At 34.2% G+C, this 22,680-nt stretch overlaps 1 protein-coding gene across 1 annotated transcript; it reads right to left on the reverse strand.

Annotated features, from left to right (window-relative positions):
• Positions 1-1,226: 1,226 nt before the first annotated feature.
• LOC138710060 (general odorant-binding protein 19d-like) lies at positions 1,227-15,676 on the reverse strand. Its single transcript, XM_069840705.1, has 5 exons — positions 15,557-15,676; positions 11,474-11,552; positions 6,829-6,881; positions 1,786-1,945; positions 1,227-1,654 (listed from the first exon to the last, which is right to left on the reverse strand). The coding sequence occupies exons 1-5, from the start codon at positions 15,608-15,610 to the stop codon at positions 1,584-1,586; spliced, it is 417 nt and encodes a 138-aa protein (XP_069696806.1). The 5' UTR covers positions 15,611-15,676; the 3' UTR covers positions 1,227-1,583.
• Positions 15,677-22,680: the final 7,004 nt, after the last annotated feature.

The raw sequence follows: 22,680 nt of genomic DNA on the forward strand, positions 1-22,680 counted from the left end.
TATTCCATGCGTGCATTCATGATCTTTTACGTCTAGTAAATCTATGAAATGAGACCTACGGTTTTATATCCTTCTGGAGGACGCCATGCTAAGGAGTATGAAACCGCGATCTTCGAATCTAACGGTCAATATGGCAATCGCGAAATCACATATGACAACGATCATACTGTAGATTAGTTCAATAGTTGCTTCAAAAGGGTTGATGAACACATTCGAGATTCTCCTAAGATCAACGTTTGGTGCGGCCTAATGCACAACCAGATCCTTGGGCCCTTTTTCTTTGCTGAAACCAACATTAACTACACTTCATAGTTATAGCCATAGGATAGTTTGATAAGTCTGGTTAAAAAACAAGAGAACTTTCTGTTTCTTTAAATCGAGGGAATGGGAGACGCTGAGTTTCAGATTGTCTTGCATCAAGATAGAACACTGCACCATGTTGGGAATCGTGCAAGACGAATTGAATCGTAGATTTTCAGAGCTGTGGACTTACAGAAAGGCATCTATCTCTCGTAATGTCAAGCCAACCCAGAAAACATGCCAAATCTTGTCCTCAAGGAAACAATCAGACAAGCAATATTGCAAGCGTTGCTGAAGATGAGTGAACTACAATTTAATATCGTTATGACGTGTGTCATGCTGTCATTGGTGCGCATATTGAAACTTACTAAAATGTTGTGCGAAATTTCTTTGAGTTACTGAATTAAATAAAGGCACTTTCAATCTATTACATAAAATACAGTTAATAAATACATTATAGTAACCTCATGAAATCCCATCATTCATTCTCGGAGATCCCGTACAGGTGGTCGATTGCTTACCCAAGAAAAAAATGCCGTTTTAGTGTAGTAAGGATCGTATCAAGGTCTATCGAGTAGTTCTTTGAGTAGGCCTACTATTTCTGTTGTACACGACTTATAGACACAGGTATACGAATAAACGCACAGTACCGGAGCGCGAGGGGAGAGACCGCACCGTGAACTGCTGACTCGCAACTTGCTCTCCGTACCAAGCACGATTGACGAACATTTAACTCTTATTTAAAGTAACTAAACTCAGGACTCTAGTGATAATGAACTGGTATAATTAAAGCTGTAAGGATAATATTCCAGTAACACTAATAAAAATACAAATATTGCTCTCTTTTTGCTTTTAAGTAAATTATAATAAAATTATTGATGGTTATTAAACACTGACGCAAGACGTTCATTGTATGCATGAAAAAATGTTCATTATTGTAACAAAATTACATATATATATTTTCATAAAATATACATAGCAATTTATTTATTTTATTCTATTTGCTAATGCTTGTAACATAGCAATTTATTTATTTTATTCTATTTGCTAATACTTGTAACATAGCAATTTATTTATTTTATTCTATTTGCTAATACTTGTAACATAGCAATTTATTTATTTTATTCTATTTGCTAATACTTGTAACATAGCAATTTATTTATTTTATTCTATTTGCTAATACTTGTAACATAAAATATCCCTTCTTACTTATTAATATCTGTGTTGTTATTAAGTATGTGTTGAATATAAGAGGAGTTCATTTCGAAAAAAGTATTAGAGGTCTAGTAGTGCTGGGTAACACAGTACAGAAAGTGTTTCACCAGCTCGCACTGATCCTCATGGGCTCCATTTACTGCAACAAGACAAAATAACAAAGTCTGGTAGGTACATAACTTAGATATATACTTAGATATGTACATGCGCACACGCACACACACACATACGCACACACACATACGCACGCACACAGAGTATGCATCTCACCTTCGTTTATGCAGTTGTGCACAGCTTGAGTTCTCATGATGGTAGTGAAGTCATGAAAACCGTACAGTTTGCTCATGATCGGCATCAGCTCGTCCCCATTTACCAAAAGCCCTTCGTCTGTGAAAGCATTGAGGTTCTTGTATACGCAGGCCAGTAGACACTGCAAAAATAACGGTTACGAAAATAAAGTTTTATAACATAATGGCTATAGCTATCCAGCCGTCTTTATGGATGTGAAATCTGGTCACCTGCCGAAAGAAAATTTCAGATAAATCCAAGTTAAAGCCTTGAGAAAAACAAAAATCTGCACGTGACTAAAATCTATAATAGACCTACCAGTAAGTTCGATTAAAACCATTACACATAAACTTAGTTTTTGTAACGTTTGTTTCCTAAAACACAATGCCTACAATTTTATATGGGTAGTTATTATTTGAATGGACTAGTCTGCATCATAGTAATACTGTATTATTATTTTGGCGTGTAAAATCTATATTCTACCTACTCTAATAAAAAATAAAGGATTTGTTTACATTAGTGCGTAAAGTTGCATTTTATCTACCCACTGTTACCAGTGCCTAAAGTGAGCCTTTAAAACCTTAGTGCGTAAAAAAAATAAGTAATCACTTTATACACCGCTATTAATTTTACTCACTGCCAAAGAAAACGTAATATGCAGTGTACAAACTTTATTCAGTAAGAAATTAATGCATTACTTCGATCTTTCATTACTTAAATATTACACGTAACACAAATACAGTAAGTAATAGATTTAACATTCATATCTACATTTTTACCTCTGATTGAGGTTCTGGCTGATATGTATAGGCCTATCTATTATCAGATAGACATCTCACGTGATGATGATGTCAGAGGAAAAACCATTGTTTGTATGCATCTGAAGTGTGATTAGTGGAATATGTAGCTAATCGGCGATTTATGCATTGAAGGGGGAAAGGTACTGGCCACTCTACCCCATTATCTCCTGACCTAGTTGTCTCATGAGTGATGCCTTATTGGTGTCACTTATGAGGTTCAAACCTGTCTTCGGACAGTTGACTAAACAGCAACAACATCTACATTTTATCTCTTATTATTCTGAAGTTACATGTAGTACTCATCATAACGAAATTTATCATTCAACTGTTCCTAATCGCTTTGTTGATTATTTATTATTTGTTCAATTTAGACGGCCATGAAATCGTGAACATGAATAAAACAAGCTGCCATTCCAGGAATACTTATTTAATGGTCATGAATTTAGATGGCCATGACATTGTGATCTTATAACCTCTCCAACTTGAATTTTTTATTAATAATAAATAATAATATTGTTTCTTGCCAGAAAAATACAATACAAAGAAATGGTAAATTTACAAAATTCTAGCACTCCCCTGAAAGAGAACGAAAAATATTTATTTTCGGCTTCGCCTCGTTTCACAAACTTCACACTCATGCCAAAAAGGGAACCTTTACGAACTTGTCTCATAAATAGCTATTATGCAACGAAAATAAGACTTCGGTTACCATGGAAATTTTATTTCATTTTTTGTTTTAGTCAGTAGTCCGAAGACCGATTAGAGCGACAACAATAAGGCATCACTCATGAGACAACTAAGCCAGGAGATAGTGGGATAGGATGGCCAGTTTTCCCGTTCCATTGTATACATTGCTGACTATAGTAACATAGTTCATTAATCAGACTCGAGTTGTATGCAACAATAAATTATTATATCTCCTCTGACACATCGTCAAGTGAGATGTACTGCCTGCTACTTGATGTAGCCTACATGTCAGTCAGAACCTCAGTCAGAAATAAGAACCTCAATCAGATATATTTTATCACAAATTCAATAAAATTACAACGTGATGAGGCCATTCCTATACACAAGGGAGTCCGCATATATAGATAACTTATTTATAAGACTTTATTATATAATCCATAATCAATGGGTGGTTGCCATATAATTAAAAAAATAACCTAATTCAGTTGTGCTTCGACATGAACGCGGAAAAGACGCGTGCACAATGCATGGGTAATTATAGAACGTTAATATAAAGTTGACATGACTTATTCATCGATAAATTATAAAAGTAACAATTTTACGGGATATCCTTATGTGTTTATATACAGTAAACCTGTTAATTCTTGTCTGTGGCTGAAAACAGTTTTTTATTTGTCTTCCTAATACAATTTCTGTTTTATGCATTATTCTATTGCTGCTGCTCCAACTTCTGCTACTACTACTACTACTGGAAAATTGACTGTTATTCGTAGCCTATTTAATTACTTTCGTTAGACACAAATTGAATTTTATGTAGCCTAATTTCATTAATCATTGTCTTAATTCCTGTAGAGACGTTACTTGTAATCATAGGCATTCCTCAAATCTACTCTAATTTTTATATATTATTAAATTATTAAAATGAATGATAATTATTTTTGTTTGTTCCATGATTTTTAATATTTTTATTAAGAGTTGAGTTGAAAGGTTGAGTAGTCGAGATTGATAGGTATTAGGCCCTATACTTTTCATACAACGTTATTAGTCCAATAATAACAAACCTTTGAGATAACTTAAATGAATAAAGTTAAAAAGCTTTAAAGAAAAGCATATGTTTGGTAACTAATGTGTGAATTAATTTCGGAATGTGTAGCGAAAAAGTGGCGGTTGACTTGCTTTTTGCGCAATTATTAAAAAAAAAAAAACAAATTGAATGTAAAAAAAACTGCAAAATATTTTGTAGGCGGATTTGAATCTGCCTTTATAACATTCCATAAAGACGTAGGTATATGTATAAGAATGTAAGACCCTATTTTGTTTAAAGAACTAGAAGTAAATGCCATTAATATTTTGCTTCTAGCGCATTGCATATAGCCTGAAGCTTAGTCTGCTCCACAGCCGTTCAAAATGAAGCCGAAGAGGATTAACACTTGTCTCGCTCGTGTCCAGCTAATCCACGAAAACGAGCATATTTTCATATAGTTTTCTAGAACGTCATCATCAGACCGAAAGCAATAGGCCTACTTAATGATTACACTTATCAAAGTAATGTTTGGGTATATGAACAGAAATCAATTTCTTGCCATAGGCCTATTGTACAGGGACATCATTTTATTTTTACTTCAATTTTTAATGTACTTGAGTTTTTGAATGTACTTCACTCCCACCCCTTCTACTAATGAAGTTCAATCGTCCTCCACACAGATCCAAGACCGCATATACAGTCATAGTAGCCTTACGGTCATAATAAACAGTACGTTCCAAAAATATGTTCGCGTTTTCCAGTGACGAAAGAGCTTTCAATATTAAATCATTTTCGCACAGGTACTGTCGTCGTATCCCGGTTTCCCCCCACCAGCTTTTATTCGCCAGCTAGTGGCTGGGCTGTCTTAGCTCTTTTCTGAAAGCATTAATTTCTATTAGAAATTGGACGTCTAAGTAATATTATACAACTGTTTAAAATAAATAAAAGGGCCTCGTTAAGTAATTAACTGTCACGTGATTTCCTCCCTTTCTACGACCCTACGGCATAACCACTTGGACGGACAGTAGATAGTATGTCTGAGTAATTTTATCTTTTCGGATCGGGCAGAAGTGAAGATTGAACTTACAGTACGTAAGGTACTCTTTTATAGAGTAGGTACAGAATTATTTCAACATGAGTTACTAGTACGAAGAACGAAACTGGCAATTGGAATTAGGTACAATAGTCTATAGTGCGATAATATTCACATTAGAACTGAAGCCTGTATCGAAATGAACGGCCACCATTTTAAAAAATGTGTTTAAATATCCATATTATGTCTATTTTTCAATTTAACTTCATTCTCTATATTGTATGCTAATGTGCTGTAGACAGTATAATATACATTGCATAATGAATACGTCCACATGGATAGCTCAGTTCGAGAGTAAAAACACTCATTTTAATACTGTACTGTATTTTGATTAAACAAAAACCTAATGAAAATGATCAAACTCAAAAGCATGATATTTCCTAGTTTACGTAAATGGGTGAACTACTTTTCTTCCCTCCTATAAGTTACTTAGTAAAGTGATTTGTTTGTATATTACGCCAGTATCATCGAATTCCAGTCGTGAAAGGGGGTACCAAACGGCGTTGATCGAGAGGTATAGGCAAGTTAATATTAAAAATGTTAGTAAAAATAAAATGATGTACCTGTATATTCATTGCATTATTTTACACGTTTCTTCGGTGTTGTTTTATAAGGAAAGTTATTGAAACTAGCAGCAAGCGATAAAGATTCCAAAAATAAAAGGCATAGCTGTCATGCCAGCATTGATGTCAGTAGCCGCTACTTCGAAAACGTTTTGTGATAAATGATCAGAATTATAAAATGTAAAATATGATGAACTGAACTTTACAAGAAACTGACACAAATAATGTAGAATATTTGTTATTTTATATTAAAATATTAATCTATTTGTATAAAAATTAACGTTGCATTGATAAAATTCTTTTCCACTTTTATTTTCTCCAAAATTCTTCATATTCTGTAAAACTCGTTTACTTACATTCTACAGTAAGCACTGAAATGATAATTTTATGACATCATTCTTCCAACAAAAGATTATTCATGACTATTTTAACTTGGTGCGCATGTGCGCGGAAGACATTTAGGAATTCAGGAAGTTTAGCTTTGTCATGACTCGATAATATGACAGAGTACTATTGTTGTTTATTTGATCACTATCAATTGTACAACTTGGGTTATATGTGAGACAGAGTCGTTAACTGCGCTGGCCAGTCACTCAAGTGCAATTAGGAGCGCCAACCCTAGTGCTGGAGATAGTATGGGCCTAATAAAGCAATGGTGGAATGACAATAGCTGGAAAAATAACAAAGACCATGAATCATAACCGAGATATCCACAGAAAATCTGGTTAGAACTTCCGAAATCGAACTCTGTTCCCTTTCGGCAGAAACCTCCCTCTGAGAATTAGTTGGGCCTCCCCACGTAAATAAGAATGAAAGCTTACCGGAAGTAGATGCTACCCCTTTTGGGCGTTTATTTACCTTAGCTGTTCGGGTCTCCAACTGATTCCTGTGCAGCACATTCTGGAAGTCATCTGTAACGAGAAATCACATACAGAAATTATCTGAAGATATAGATTTTTTAAAATAAATATCTCTTTGTAAAAATAAAAGAATATTGCTGCTCGGTTGTTTGCTAGGTTACTTGGTTTGTTGGTTAGATACCTATATATTTGCTTCCTTGGTGAATTGCTTGGTTTATTAGACTGTTTAACTAGATAGTTGACTGGCTGGTACTATCAGATTACTTGCTTGCTTTTTTTTTTTTAGTTCTTAGGAATTCAGGAAGTTTAGCTTTGTCGTGACTCGATAATATGACAGAATACTATTGTTGTTTATTTTATCGCTATCAATTGTACAACTTGGGTTATATGTGAATTAATTTCGTTACATTTTAGTTGATTTCTTTGCTTGGTTTTTCAATTTGCTTTATTACTTGGTTCATTTGTTAATTTTTAACTTAGCCTATAACTTATTTGGTTAGTATAAAATTAATTATATTACAGTTCAGTGTATAATAAAAATTTGGAGGCCGTGGGAAGCGAGTGAAGTGTCAATAATAATAATAATGATAATAATAATAATAATAATATATCAGAGTTAAATAACAATTCTAATTCCAAAGCTACACCAAAATTATGTAAGCAGTGTCAAACGTTTGTGTGCAATGCTCACACGTATGTTCTGAAAAACAATTTAGGTCAAGGAAAAATTTCGGAGACATCTAAAATTCTTAAATTAAATAGAAATACTGTAAGTAAAATTGTAAAAAAGGGACCTAAGACACCTAAAAATCGTGGACACAAAGTCACAAAATTTAATAAAGTAGATGGTTTTACGTGTGATTACATTCGCCGTGAAAAATATAGTTCTTACAATAAGGGCCAATCCTTAACAATAAAAGAATTATTACAAAAAGTCAAACTTTCCGGTTTTCCTTATGGAGAAACAACCCTAAGAGAACTGGTTAAAAAACTTGGGTTTCGTTTTCGTATCCTGAAAAGGAAACAAGCTATTATTGAATCCGCAAGGATTGTGGCATGGCGTTATAATTATTTGCAACGCCTAAATAAACTGCGGTCTGAAGGATCCCAAATTGTATTTCTTGATGAAACATGGTACGATACGCACGATGTTGTTCGGAAAGGATGGGATGATGGCACATGCAATTATATTTTGAAATCTCCATCTTCAAGTGGGAAGCGTATCGTGGTGCTTCATACTGGGGGAAGAGAGGGATGGGTTCCCAATTGTCTTTATTTATCTGCAAGAAACATACAAGATTCTAAAGCGGATAGTCACGATGAAATGACAGGTGAAGTTTTCGAAAATTGGTTCAAAACTAGATTACTCCAAAATTTACCAAGAGACAAAAAATGTGTTATTGTTATGGATAATGCGAGTTATCACTCCAGGCAAGCTATCAAATTTCTCACTCCTAGTTCATCTGTAAAAGACATCATAAATTTTATGCAATATCACAAAATTCTAGTGCCTCATCCCATTCCTATTAAAGCAGCCATGATGCAAACAATTAGGAAAGCCAATATTAATGAAACATACATAGTGGACGAATTAGCTACCTCTTATGGACATGAAGTTCTTCGTCTCCCCCTTATCATTGTGTTCTTAACCCGATAGAGCTAGTATGGGCTCGCCTTAAGTCCCATGTGAGGAAAAACAATACAACCCCAACCCTCAGTGCTAGTGTGTGTGAGCATTTAAGAGAAGGAGTTGAAAACGTAAATTCTAACCTCTGGTCGTCCTGTGTTGACCACACAATCAAGGTCGGAGAACGGTACTGGATACAAGACACAACAGGAGATGGGGAACGTTTCATTGTGGATTTAAGAGAAAGTGACACGGATGATGAATAGATATTAAAAAGTAAGTACGCCTATTTTAATTAATTATTTACATTTAAAATAAAATTACATAATTTTTACTTATATTACTTTATTTTATTAATCATTTATTCTATTTAATTATTTATTTAAATAATTAATTTAAAATAAATAATCTAAATAATATAAATAATCTTCAAATTAACTCATGCTTTGAGCAATTAAGCCTAGCCCATAACCATGTTATATTAATATATAGCAGCAACAAACAAGACGTGACAACGTCGCATTTTCATTTTATTATCGGTGCATGCAATAAAGACCTACAAATCTTAAAAGGAATGCCGCTGCCTAATAATTAAACGAGGCAACTATACCTTGCTTTATAGGTTGCTGTCCGTAATTGCTGTATACTTTCTTGAACGAAAATTATTTTTCTTGGTTACTCATTTGATTGTTGCATAGATGATTATTTACTTAATCCAATGACTGTTGTTAGTTTTCTAGGTTGTTTTCCTGTTTCTCTGGTTAATGTATTAATTAAATAATGACTTACTTACTTTGACTTACTTCTTGATTGGTTACTGATTACTGAGTTATGTGATTGCTTTTTACCTTAACGTTTAGTTCGCTTGATTCTATTGTTTGTATATTTGCTTGGTTTGTTTGTTCGTTCTTTCGGTTGGTTGATTTGTTCTCTTATTTGAGTTTATTTGTTCGGTTTGTTTGTTTCTTTTCTTAGTTAGTTTGGTTACTTGATGTGTTTGTTTTTATTTGGTTTATTTACTTTGTTTTTATTCAGTTTGTTTCGTCTATGTTTGGGTAGTTTGTTTCTTTTCTTGGTTTGCTTGTTTGATTGTTACGTTGGTTTACTTGTTTTTCTTTTGTTTCCTTAATTTCTTTTCTCATTTGTTTTCTTGGTTTCTTCTCTTCATTTACATAGATCGTTCATTTGCTTTTGTTATAGGTGAGTGTGTCCGTTGGTTGGATGGTCGGTTGGTTCGTTGCTTGCTTGATTTGCTTGTTACTGGTTAGAAATTAAATTATTAGTTTATTTAGGGAGATCGTTGATACATTGATTGGGTTAGTGAAAGAGTGATATATATTTTGCTGCTGAGATTAAATTTGTTATCTTCTATTGAAGTGAACACGCTGATTCCAAATATCTTACATCAGTTATTGCCTGCACGTCAGGATTTTTTAAGTAAGGGCTAATCAGAAAGCTTCAGTTTTGCTATTCATTGCATAGACCCTTCATTTGGAAATAATGATTTCGGCCTAGTTTTTTATGTTATTGTTATTTTTATTAAATTAAATTAAATATGCTGTATTAAATAAGAAAAATATTCAGGAATTATGTAGGTATTAAACTTCATAAAACAAATATATTAAAGATAAAAAATTATATATTATCCTTAATAAAAGTGCTTGAGAGCTTTGTTTTTCGCTTTTATGTACAGGTAATCGATCGTTGTATGGATCAGTAGTAGTCACCCATCAATTTCTGCTTTCAATTTTGCACTGGACAACGCTTCTACTACTAGATACTTAAAACCACTATCATCATGATCCATAGGTATTACAAAGTTCTTCATCAGATTAAATTTATTGTGAAGAGGTGGAAGGTATATTTTCTGTCGATCGAGTGCTCTGTATTTTTTTTATTGTTTTCCAATCGTATGTTCAGTCCTTAAAGGCCAGTATTGAACGTTGTCATCACGGCTGAAGTATTTTTGGGGTACCATAAATTAAGATCGGGAAGAAGAGAGTTCACTTTCAGATCTCCAAAAATGTACCAGTTAAATGTTGACTAGTTTACCACTTTTAGGAGGATCCCCATGGGTTCGTAAGTCTCTTTCGACCCAAAAGCATGATCTGTGTGGATTGAAGTTTTATCGTTACCAGTGTGTATTAGAACACCTTTCAAGCTGGTTTTAAAACATTTATGAAGAAATGCTTGCAAGCAGTTTTCACTTTTTGAGTTAAGTCCTTACGCTGGTCATGTAGTGAGTATTTATCACAAATGTAGCAAAAATTATCCGGTTGCTTGACACAGATTCTCTTACTTATGATGTTCATTAAATTTGAAGTAACTTACATAAAATTATTTATATTGACAGTCATGGAAACATTTGTGTAGGGGGTGGAAACGTTATTTTAAATTTTTAACTTTATATCTTATATTAACAGTAGTCCTACAAATATTTTAATTCGGTGTATACAGCTACATTAATACAATGAAAACTTACACAATTTAGAGTTATTAGTCTACTTACTGAACAATCTCTTACAAAAACTAAGAACAATGTTTAGCCTACACTACGCACTTTATCAATTTTATTTCTGTGTATTCGTGTTGTTACCGAAAGAATAAAGCACTGCTATTTTAGTGGGGTAAATAGATGAAATCCAAGATAACTTTGTAACATCGCCTTCTTGATCATAAATAAGATAATTATTTTTATACATAAGTAAATCATTCGTAATTTTAGCAATGAGATATAAAGGATTTTAGGAAATAACTATCAGAGAAACATATAGGCCTACATATCAAAATTGTGACGTAATGAAAAGAAAACTGCTTTCAGATATGGCATCGCAAGACTCAATTCAGGTTGGTATATTTATTTTTCTCTGAATAGCAAAATCATTGTTGACCAGTGTTCTTGAAGAAAGAAATGACACATTTTTCAAGCACCCTGTAAAAATACTTTTCGCAACATTTTGCGATCATCTATCTCTCAGCAGACATCTTATTGTAAACTTTGATAGAAACCATTTACCTTCAGTAGCTCCGATTTCTGGCATGCACTCCCGTGCTATCGGGCCCACCGCGTCTTTGAAGCTCTGGGTGGACTCTCCCTGGGAATGGCAAAATAATCACACAGAATAAAACGAAACGAAACGTGTTAAGAAAATTGTGTCACAAGTACAAAGGAAAACAGTGGTCACATTCCTCAAGGACCATGAATCTAACATTAGTGAAGTATTCCACTATCGCTCAAGTAACAACATTTTCAAAAGACCTGACTTTGAACTACTGTAGGAAAGTGGAGATTCATCTCCTTTTAGTGGTAGTTTGTGTCTCCCATTATCTTTAGTTTCACTCAGTTGTTTTCCCCAGATACAGCCTTGCACCAGAGAATCTCATACTTATGAATATACTGTATATAGTTGATTTAATACTCATCAGGACTAACGGCTTCTTACGTCGGAAACTGTCAAATCACATTCGGTATTTTCGGTAGCAAAAAACGATGTTGTGACAGTTTTTTTGGGGGGGGGGTAGTTGTTTCCCGTGACATCATTCTTACGGCGATAACTAGGTAAATGTTACTTGGCAAGATAAGTCTGAGAATTCGCCATGGAATTACCTGACCTTCGACTCATAAATGGGAAAAACCTCAATAAAGACCGAGTCAGGTAATCAGTCCAAACAGGATTAAAATTCATTCACGAAACACAAGTCCAGCCTGGTAACTTTAAGCTAAGCCAGTACTCCAACTGTTTGTTACTGGGCCATTTCACAGAAGTTTAAAATATTGAGATTGCACTGCGACGTAAGCCCACATGAAATATTGTCATTACATAAAACATTTCAATAATACCAATGAAGTAATTCTCAGTGTATGTTTAAATTCAAATATGTTAACCCTAATAAAGTGACTTTAAAGCTGGGAAAATACGTTATTTTATTACTAACTTACCTATTTAACTAATTTTGGTATCAACTCAATTGAATAAACGTTGTTCTTGCAACGAGAATTCCAAATTTTATGTACGTAACATATCCTAACTTGCTTCTAAGTGAATATAAAGTGAAATAAAAAAAATGTTTTTGTGAATAATTTCGAATTTCGAATAGCAGATCCCAGTGATTTGTAAACAGAGTTTAATAATCGTTGTAATATGGGGTTTGAAAGTTACATTATTGTCAAATTCTGTAGGCCTACTTACATATGTCTTCATCTTGAAACAATTTTTTGTTATTAATAGAATCAGATGTGAAAAATAAATAAAGACTTGCCACTATAGGTCTCGCCAGGGATTTTGGCAGATGGATTTTCTAATTGTGATCTGGAGAGCGAGTTCCTCATCGCTACAAGATCGGCTGTTATCTCTGTCGTAGTGGAATGGGTAGGACATAAGAGTAAACATGCACGCCCGAGTATTTGTGCACTCTGGACAGTCATCTCCAAAAACTAAACAAATATTACAGTAGTCTATATGTGTCTTTGGTATTCCCAAGAAACTTGTTCGATTAATTAAAATGTGTCTCAATGAAACTTACAGCAGAGTCCGTATAGGCCAGTTTCTATCTGATGCTTTTCCAATTCACTGCGGACTAAAGCAAGGAGATGCACTATCACCTTTACTTTTTAACTTCGCTCTAGAATATGCCATTAGGAAAGTTAAGGATAACAGAGAGGGTTTGGAATTGAACGGGTTACGTCAGCTTCTTGTCTATTTGGATGACGTGAATATGTTAGGAAAAACCCCACAAACAATTAGGGAAAACACGGAAATTTTACTTGAAGCAAATAAAGCGATAGGTTTGGTAGTAAATCCAAAAAAGACAAAGTATATGATTATGTCTCGTGACCAGAATATTGTACGAAATGGAAATATAATCTGTTATATATATGGAAATATATATATGTATATGGAAATATATTAATCCTTAGTCAATAGATAAGACTGAGTTTTACGAAATACGAACATTAAGGGATGGAAAATGGGAGGCAGAAATGATCAAAATAATTATACCGATTTATTTTTTTTAACCAGCAGTCGTGCAGCATTTAAATTTAAAACAAAGATTCACACATAAAATTGGGTTAGACTATTCATCTCATCTCTCAGAATTGTTTCTAAAATGTGTAAGGAAAGTAAAAAAAATCAATTTCATGTAGGCTACTCCCTTGAAATAACTTCAGTTTTTTTTTTTTTTTTTTTTTAGTAGAGAGGAGAGAGAAAGAAGTCGACGATTTTAAAAATTCACTAAACTATATTTAACTAGAGACGTAAAATTTAAAATGGAGGTTACTCTCTACAATATTGGTTAAACATTCTTAGATTTTTTAAATACCATATCCTAAGGTACTGATGAAAAGTGAGAAATCTCATGTCATCCGACCTCGATGAAAGTCGATACCTGGGGATCTTTGCGATCACAGAATACGAATAAGGTATTATTAGTCCGACTTTGTCCCTAAAGTAGTGGAGTGGGACAAAAATGGGTGAAAAATTAAATTAGATATCTTAGGGATTTTGGAGACGAAAATTACGAATAATACAATTTGTGCGAATTCAGTATGGCAGTTTCAGTACTATGAATTATATTAAAAAAAATTAAACATCGGATATCGCACAGGTAACACATGTACAGTATTTAAGGGAGTATTTAACACCTTTTGATAGTAGGCCTATACATTTAGTAAAATCCAAAGTGTAATTTCTACATATTCTGAATGAATGTTGTGCTGGAATTTAGTGTAGTCATCAGCCAATACCTCTAGATTAATAAACATCTTTTTAGAATCCATAAAATACAGTATTTATTGTGAATGGTAATTATATTTTTCAATTGGTGCAATTTGTCCAGGGAAAATTGGTTTCTCCGATATTTTGTACGATTTCGAATATTTTAAAATGCTTTCTTCTCTGTTCTATTCACAATGTGCGTGTGAAGAAATTATTGTTCTTGTACTATCCATTACAATCCTATTTATTATAATCTTATATAAATCTAACTTCCGCAGCATGCAATTTTACCCAATTAACCAAATTATATTTTGATTATTAAGAAGAATCGTAATTTTATTAACTTGAATTGTCGCACCACCAGTAGACGATCCCTAGATTATTACTGGACAAATCTTGTATATTGATCTGGTAAGGGTAGGTTTATATATATATATATATATATATATATATATATATATATATATATATGCGCAATGCAATGCTTTTTCCTTTTAATTAAGAATTAATTTAATTTAGAAAATGTAGGAGACGTATTGTAAAATCATTGCGAACGGAAGTCATTTACATTTATTAAAGGTATTCTTTGAGTAGGACTGTACCGTGGTGTGTTTCATAATAAGGATAATTGATATGAGCTGCTGTTATGAAAATATGAACGACTCAGAATGTTATCGCATCTCATTCTCGCAGCTTACACAAACAATATTGGCTCGCCTACTGGAAATGTCATCGAGGTTATCTGCCAAAATCGGTGCCTCCGACTATACATCCATAGAGCGTAGTCTTGTTCTCCTTATCGGAATTCTAATATAGGCCTACTTGTGTTGCAGACATAGAGCAAATGTTTTTAATACGCTAGTATCACAGTCTAGTATATACAGTCACGAAACTCAATATGTAGGCCTAGTAAATATGCATCCATAGATAGTTGCTGCCCACTAGGATCGCTAATAACGCCTCATTACAGACAATGCGAAATAGTACCGGCACAATCTTTTGTTCCTAGCACCCTCACAACTCAAGGTTCGTGACTGTATATACCTACTAGACTGTGCTAGTATCAACTATTGCAGTATGTTTAGAATACATCTCGCTTATCGCGATTACGTCATAATTAGGACTATGGAGTCCAACTCGCTACTAAACGCGGCTCTACAATAGCTATTATTTTTTTCTGGTATGTGTAACATGAGATAATAACTGACAAGGATTGGTTAGAACTTTTTGTACTTTAAATTCAAATGGTTATATTTCGTATTTTGTCCAATGAATTTCGAAACATAAGATACATAAGAAATGTGGAGATTAACAGTATGGAAATAAATAGATTCGCACTCAATGGAGCATAGGTTTTGAAGAATTCATAATATTGGACTTACCATAATAGTACCGACGTTCGACAATAGATAGATGAGACACAGAACGCGCTGCATGACGGAGTTGTGTGAAATATGTTGCTTTTTCGAGCAAAGTTGAGGTAACTCTGTATCCGATATGAAATCCTCCGCATTTTTAAATAGTGCATTCTTAATCATCTAAGCCCCCATCCATGACACTGTAGTCACAAAGCAAATACAATACAGTCTGATTACAGTAATCGAGCTCAGAATTACAGGTTAATTTGCGTTACATCCTATGATTAATTTACATACAAGATTACACGATAGCAAAATAACTAGAATAGTTGATTTTTTTGTAACTTAGTGCCCATTTCACTTGTGTAACTTGCCATCTTGACAATTACATAATACAGTTGAACTTACTGTTAGTTATAGGGTCTGAAGAAGTGATGTCGAAATAAACGTATCACTTTAAAAAAATAAATACTGTAAATAAAAAACGGAAGAAGAAATACATTCGCAATATTATATCTTTTGTACACTACTATAATTTAATTTGCAACTTTATATAGGACAAGCTCGGCTAATTTCGTGATATATTTTTTTTAAATTTACCACGAAATTATATTAGCGACAAATGTAATTCTGATGGTATAGCATAAATGGCAGAAGACGTAGAGTAAAGTTACCCAATTCCGTGATACTCCTAATTCCGTGATACGATTTTTTCATTGAATGTCACGGGATTGTGTATCTTGCTATGAAGCTCACCGATGTCTCAAAAGTAGGTGAAAGATGCACTCTTTCGAGAAAGATGTCTGGCACTATGATCGAACGGCAAAGCTTTGACTGACATTCGATTTAAAAAAAAAATATCACGGGATTAAAGGTATCACGGAAATAGGCAACTTTACCCTACTATAACATAGATTTTGTTCGTTGCACTCTTGTATTGATGTGAGCGGTTGTTTGGAAACAACTTGAAGAGTTGTGAGATCTATATCTTTGAATTTGTGAGCGATTTCCTCTATTAAAACAAGAACTTTGTGCTGTGTTTTGCTATCTAATGGTAAATGCTGACATTGTATTATACTTTTTGGTGAAACATGTGCTTATTAATGCACTGAATATGTAACAAAACCTTATCTTGGGAGGTTATTTTCTTAGCGTTTTTCTCATTCCACGAGGCTTTATTTTCTCTCTTTTAAAGTTTTTTTTCTGTGGTATAACAACACTCTTTAGTGGAAAAAATATCAAATACATGAAACGTAAAATATTTGTGTGTGTATTCACAGCTTCTCTGATATATTTTGCATGTCGTGAATGATGCAGATGGCAGATAATAAAATGTGGAAAGAAATACAAAAGTAATCGAGTTTGAATAATTCAACAGCTCACAGCGTTTCACCAATGAACATTTTTAGTTGACATGGTGGTTATAAGACTGATTTTGCTTGAATAGTTAGACTTCTCCTCGCAACAATAATTTATTTACACCATAACTCCGCTGTTGCTGTGGTATCATCTTATGTGTCCTGAATAAATACAGAAGTATGGATTATCCTTCCAAAGAAGAATACATTTATTCTTTGTCAATATCATTATTGTAGTGTAACACACCGGACGTCTTGTTGACCCCAGATGGCGAGAATTATATCTAGGTAATGTCTGTGATGTTGAAACTGTTCTAACAGGCAAAAAGCTAGTCTCTGGGAAGTCGGTACACATAATGAAAGGAAAGAAAAATGAAATATTAATTGTTTCATTGAATGCACTTGCGACGAGTTAGTTCCCTCGGTCTTCGCAGTGTGGGGAAGTCCCCTTAAAGAATACACTCTGCGCTTATGTAATGTCTTAATTCAAGTACTGAAAAAATGAATTGACGCAATAGTAGATCACTAACCCTTTTCAAGTTCTACTAGCACATAGGCTTCTATATATGACAGTACTTTTTCTCATGTAGTACCTCTGATTGAGGTTCTGGCTGATATGTATATCTATTATCAGATATGACGATATGTGCCAGAGAAAAAACATTTGTATTCATCTGAAGTCTGATTAGTGGAATATGTACATAATCGGTGATGTATGCATTGGAGGGGGAAAGGAACTGGCCACCCTACCCCATTATCTCCTGGCCTAGTTGCCTCATGAGTGATGCCTTATTGATGTTACTTATGAGGTTCAAACCTGTCTTCGGACAGTTGACTAAACAACATCTCATGTAAGCTGACTTGATCATCGTCATTTTATATGGTCATGAGAAGCATATCGATAAACTTAGGGTATCTTTGGAAAAACTAATATGTAATAGTATATACTTTTGTTCTTCACTACCGGACATTTTTTACGTGAATACGTCTGTAAGTTCGGTTCAATATTAGGGTGTCATCCCAGAAAGTCGACCGACATATCTTCAGGCCAGTTCTGCAGCGCCTATAATTTCTAAACTACACGACATATTCCAGTGATGTAAACGTGATCGAGTCGGCCTGGGTAGTGTAGTCGGTATATCATTGGCCTTCTGTGCTCGAGTTTGCGGGTTCGATCCCGGACCAGGTCGATGGCATTTAAGTGTGTTTAAATGCGACAGGCTCATGTCAGTAGATTTACTGGCATGTAAAAGAACTCCTGCGGGATAAAATTCCGGCACACCGGCGAAGCTGACATAACCTCTGCAGTTGCGAGCGTCGTTAAATAAACAATAATTTTTTTAAACGTGATCGACAGATGAAGGATCAATGTATTCAACGTGACTTGGAGTTGGAGCACGTGACGACATCTAGCGATATGCGAGCGGGGGGGGGGGAAGTTGAGATACGGGCAGCTTAGGCAGTGTAATCAAGAATGCGAAGCGATAGAACGTTCTCAGTAGTGTCAAACGATTTGTAATGAACAAGACTGTAATTTCAATAGAGAACAATCAGCAGTCGACAAGTTAAATTGGAAAAATTTGCGAGTGAAGTTGGGTGTTGAGAGAAAATTCACAATTTCGAGGTATATGCAGCGCAAATGGGAGCGGGAGTAATTTATAAACAACGGGTAGTGTTCGATAGAGCATGATGGTTACTATGCAACTGACATGTTTACTCTCAATGCATACAATATGGCCACTACTAAGATTCCCAGCACAGCGAAGATGTACCGGGTTTTCAAGACATCTGGAAAGATGTTGATTGTGAGTACTGACGTTTACCGTAACAGCAATTCTATCAGCGACTTATTCATAAATAAAACTTGCGGCCGTGTCTCCGATACAGCCTACCCCGATTTTTTTGGGTGTACAAATTTTTTAAACTATTTCGTCCCTTTATATGCATGAAGAAAAGAAAAAATACTTACATGTACCTACTTGTTAAAAACATAATAAGTTTATGGGACGAAAAACATGATTTTGGTATTTCTCTCAGGCTTCCAATTTTCCGCTACACCACTATATATATATACACAGTAAAGTAATTTACCTATAATCTAATAATCATTCATTTTATTTCTTTTTGCCGCCCTGGTGGATCAGTGATAGCGTACGCACTTCCTGACCATTCGCGGTGTAGTTAATGAAGGACTTTATCTTCATACCACGGGACTGAGTGTGTGTCCCGATTGAATGTCTTGCACTGTCTCTGTGGTGGTCTTACGTCATACTGACATCACGTCCAGGGAAGCCTGTGTTGTATAACTGCCTAATTGCGAGAATTAAAAACAAAATCCCGACGCCAGTAAAGGGTACAGAGGAATAAATATTCATTGTTCAGAAACTTGTGCTTGTCTTCATACCAAAAGAAGAAAGCTTCAATTGCATGAAGAACTTTGAGCTAGCGTTCCAGCTTCTTTACGCAAACATATGGAGGAGGAGGAGTAACAGAAAGAAGTTACAGATGACCAGGAAGAAGGTCGTGACCAGTCAGTATACCAATTACAGAGTGGTGAAGAATGATAATTTTCCATATGATAAGTAAGTTCCATTCCATGTCTACTCCGCTAGTTTTCTGTTCTCCAGTGCAATAATAGGCAATGCGTTGTCCGACTTTTTTGTATTGATGTGGTAGAGGATTTCTTCAGAAGTCACAGATTTTAAAGTCCCATAGGCCCAATTTTGTTAAAAAATAAACTTTTTATTCATAAAAGAATGGGATTTATTTTCACAATACCGCATCTTCTATTTCAATTATTTCTCTATTGTTGTTGCGGCAAACGAAATTCAAGCTATTAAAGCTATTCTTGAGTGAGTTAATGCAAATTTATAACAGTAAATTACGATTTTTATCTCTACAAATACTAATTGACTTCATACAATGTATTATGAATGTCATAGACATTGTTTCAGCGCACTGAGGAGATTTAGAACTATAAATGTATGGAGATAAGGACCATGCAATTTGTCGTCATAGTGCAAACTTGTAAAATATTTAAAGAAATCGGTTACGTGGCAGATAACACGTTGTGGTAGACCAAAGTCCGTAGAGAACGATGTGAATGCTGAAATGATGTTACAAGAAGTTGAGGAAATCACATAAAATTCAGAATTTGGAACATTCGGTGTAAATCAAGTTGGTAGGTGACAGCAGATGAGCTATTCAACAGTGTGGCGTATCCTCAGACATTGGTTTATACCTGAATAAACCCCATATATTTTTTTAATAAAACTCTATGCTATTATTATGTTTCTATAAACTTAATTCTTAAGGACTTCCAAATGTTTTGAATAACCCTATATGTAATTTGGCTGAGAAAATTATTATTTAATTTTTATTGTGATATACAGATGTCCCATTTATCTTGACGACCCAAAATATATTTGTACGCAAGCACCAAATGAAAATTTGTTTCATACAAAAGGTGTACAACTGAAAGGGGGAAATAATACTGATTGGGAGGCAACCTTGTAGCGTTATTTACTAATGAGATACGAGTACTAAAATTGTTTCTTTAAATGGAGCTATGTATTTATTATTCAATATTTCAATTAAGCTCGTCAAGACCTTTCCAAAAATATATCACAGTGGGTCATTCTAACAAACAGAACGTTAATAAACGGAATATTATTGGTGCCTTGACGGCATGGTTCCTGTGCATAGTATGAAGTGATTTGACTTTAATTTGGTGTAAACAATACGTAGTACATTGCAGATGATACTCAGGATCGCGTAACCCATTACACGTAGCTTTGGTTTTATTCCGCTGAACACTGACTGAGTAAGTGGTCTGTGCTGCATTTGGTTTCATGCATTTACTGTAAACCAAAACTATGTGAAATAGATTATGGGACTCTGGGTACCTGCAATGTACATTGTTTACATCAACTTAAAATCAAACCACTTCCCTTGCACGTACAATGCACAGGAACCATGCCGTCAAGGCATCAAATAACGTTTCGTTTATTAACGTTCTGCTTATTAGAATGGCCCACTGTAATACATTTTTGGACACGTCTTGACGAGCTTATTGAAATATTGAATAATAAATACGTAGTGTCATTTTAAAAAACAAATTAGGTACTCGTATCTCATTAATAAATAATGTTACAAGGTTGCCTCCCCATATTAGTATTATTTCCCTCTTTCAGTTGTACACCTCTTGTATGAAACAATTTTTCATTTGGTCTAGTGTACGAAGTTATTTCGGGTGGTCAAGATATGAGACGTATGTATGTATGTATGTATGTATGTATGTATGTATGTATGTATGTATGTATGTATGTATGTATGTATGTATGTATGTATGTATGTATGTACGTATGTACGTATGTATGTATGTATGTACGTACGTATGTATGTATGTATGTATGTGTGTATGTATGTATGTATGTATGTATGTATGTAATGCATATATGTTATGTATGTATGTATGTATGTATGTAATGCATATATGTTATGTATGTATGTATGTATGTATATAACAGTTTAAGAATTACTGTCTTAGCGCCTTAGGAAAACCACAGAGAGGATGAGTTGTCTCAATTTAGGAGACAGCCAATCGACTGTGAGGTCACTCCAATAAAACTGTATTTTGTAAAACTCCTTATAATTAAATACAAAACACAAACGGCCTCGAAATTAAATTGATCACTAACGACTTCCTTCCGATTTCTTCAGCGTCATGTTTTGTTCTCAACTAAAACCGGATGAGCACTATGAACACAAATACTAGTTACTGTGTTTTACTGAGTATTTAGCATTCTTAATGTCTTGTGTCAACGGATCAATGCATATCCGCAGTCTTCTTTATGTTATTGTCTCTTACACTTCCGGAATTACCAAACTAAGCAAAACCCAATATTTATAGTTACGTAAAGCCAATTATGCAAAATCAAAAGCTACGGAGGAATGAGATTACTGAAATCATGACAGCATATAGCAATTGTCAAGTTTAATTATAGTTTTGAATTTTACTTTCACCAAGTCCACATATTTAAGTGATTTGATTGAATTCCTGGGAAGAGCGAAACAATTTGCATATTTATGTACAAATTTTCTAGAGTTTATAGTTTGGCTCTCTTCTTGTGAATTTGAACATTAAGTATGCTATGAAAGTACCTTTTTTATAATTTGATTTAAAATGTGGGTCTTTAGCTATATTTACAAGAAAATACTAGTTTTTGAATATCGCTTCTTCCATGTAAAGAAAATAATAGTTTTTGGATATCGCTTCGTTCATGTAAAGAACTTGCGGTCTTCAATAAGGAACGAACGTTTATGATAATATTCTAATTAAGGAGTTAGTAATACTGCTCAAACATTTTGTGATCGAATATGTGATGAAGTTAATTTAATTCTTTACTCGAAAAATATTTACACCGTTATATAGGCCTACATGTTAAAATATCTACGTTCAGAATAAAAAACTATTCACAATTTTCCGATGAAAAGCGGTATCAAAACCAGCATACTTTAAGTAACCCTGGATCAGAAGAGTTTCATAACGAAGTTACGTGCCGTCAAGAGAAATTTATGTCAAGTTGTTCCAAATCACCGGATCTATATATTACAGTCGAATTTCTGCTTACATGCACACATGAAAGAAATATAACCTAACGAAACAAAAGTATATCATCGTGTAGACAAAAGAGTCTTCTAACAGCAAAAATCCTCATGAAACCGGTCGGACCTTCAAAGCTGGCAAGATGGGTGGGGCAAAATATACCTCGAAAACTGCGTTCCGAC

This window comes from Periplaneta americana, chromosome 12 (assembly GCF_040183065.1).
Source record: "Periplaneta americana isolate PAMFEO1 chromosome 12, P.americana_PAMFEO1_priV1, whole genome shotgun sequence".
Taxonomy (NCBI): Eukaryota; Metazoa; Arthropoda; class Insecta; order Blattodea; family Blattidae; genus Periplaneta; species Periplaneta americana.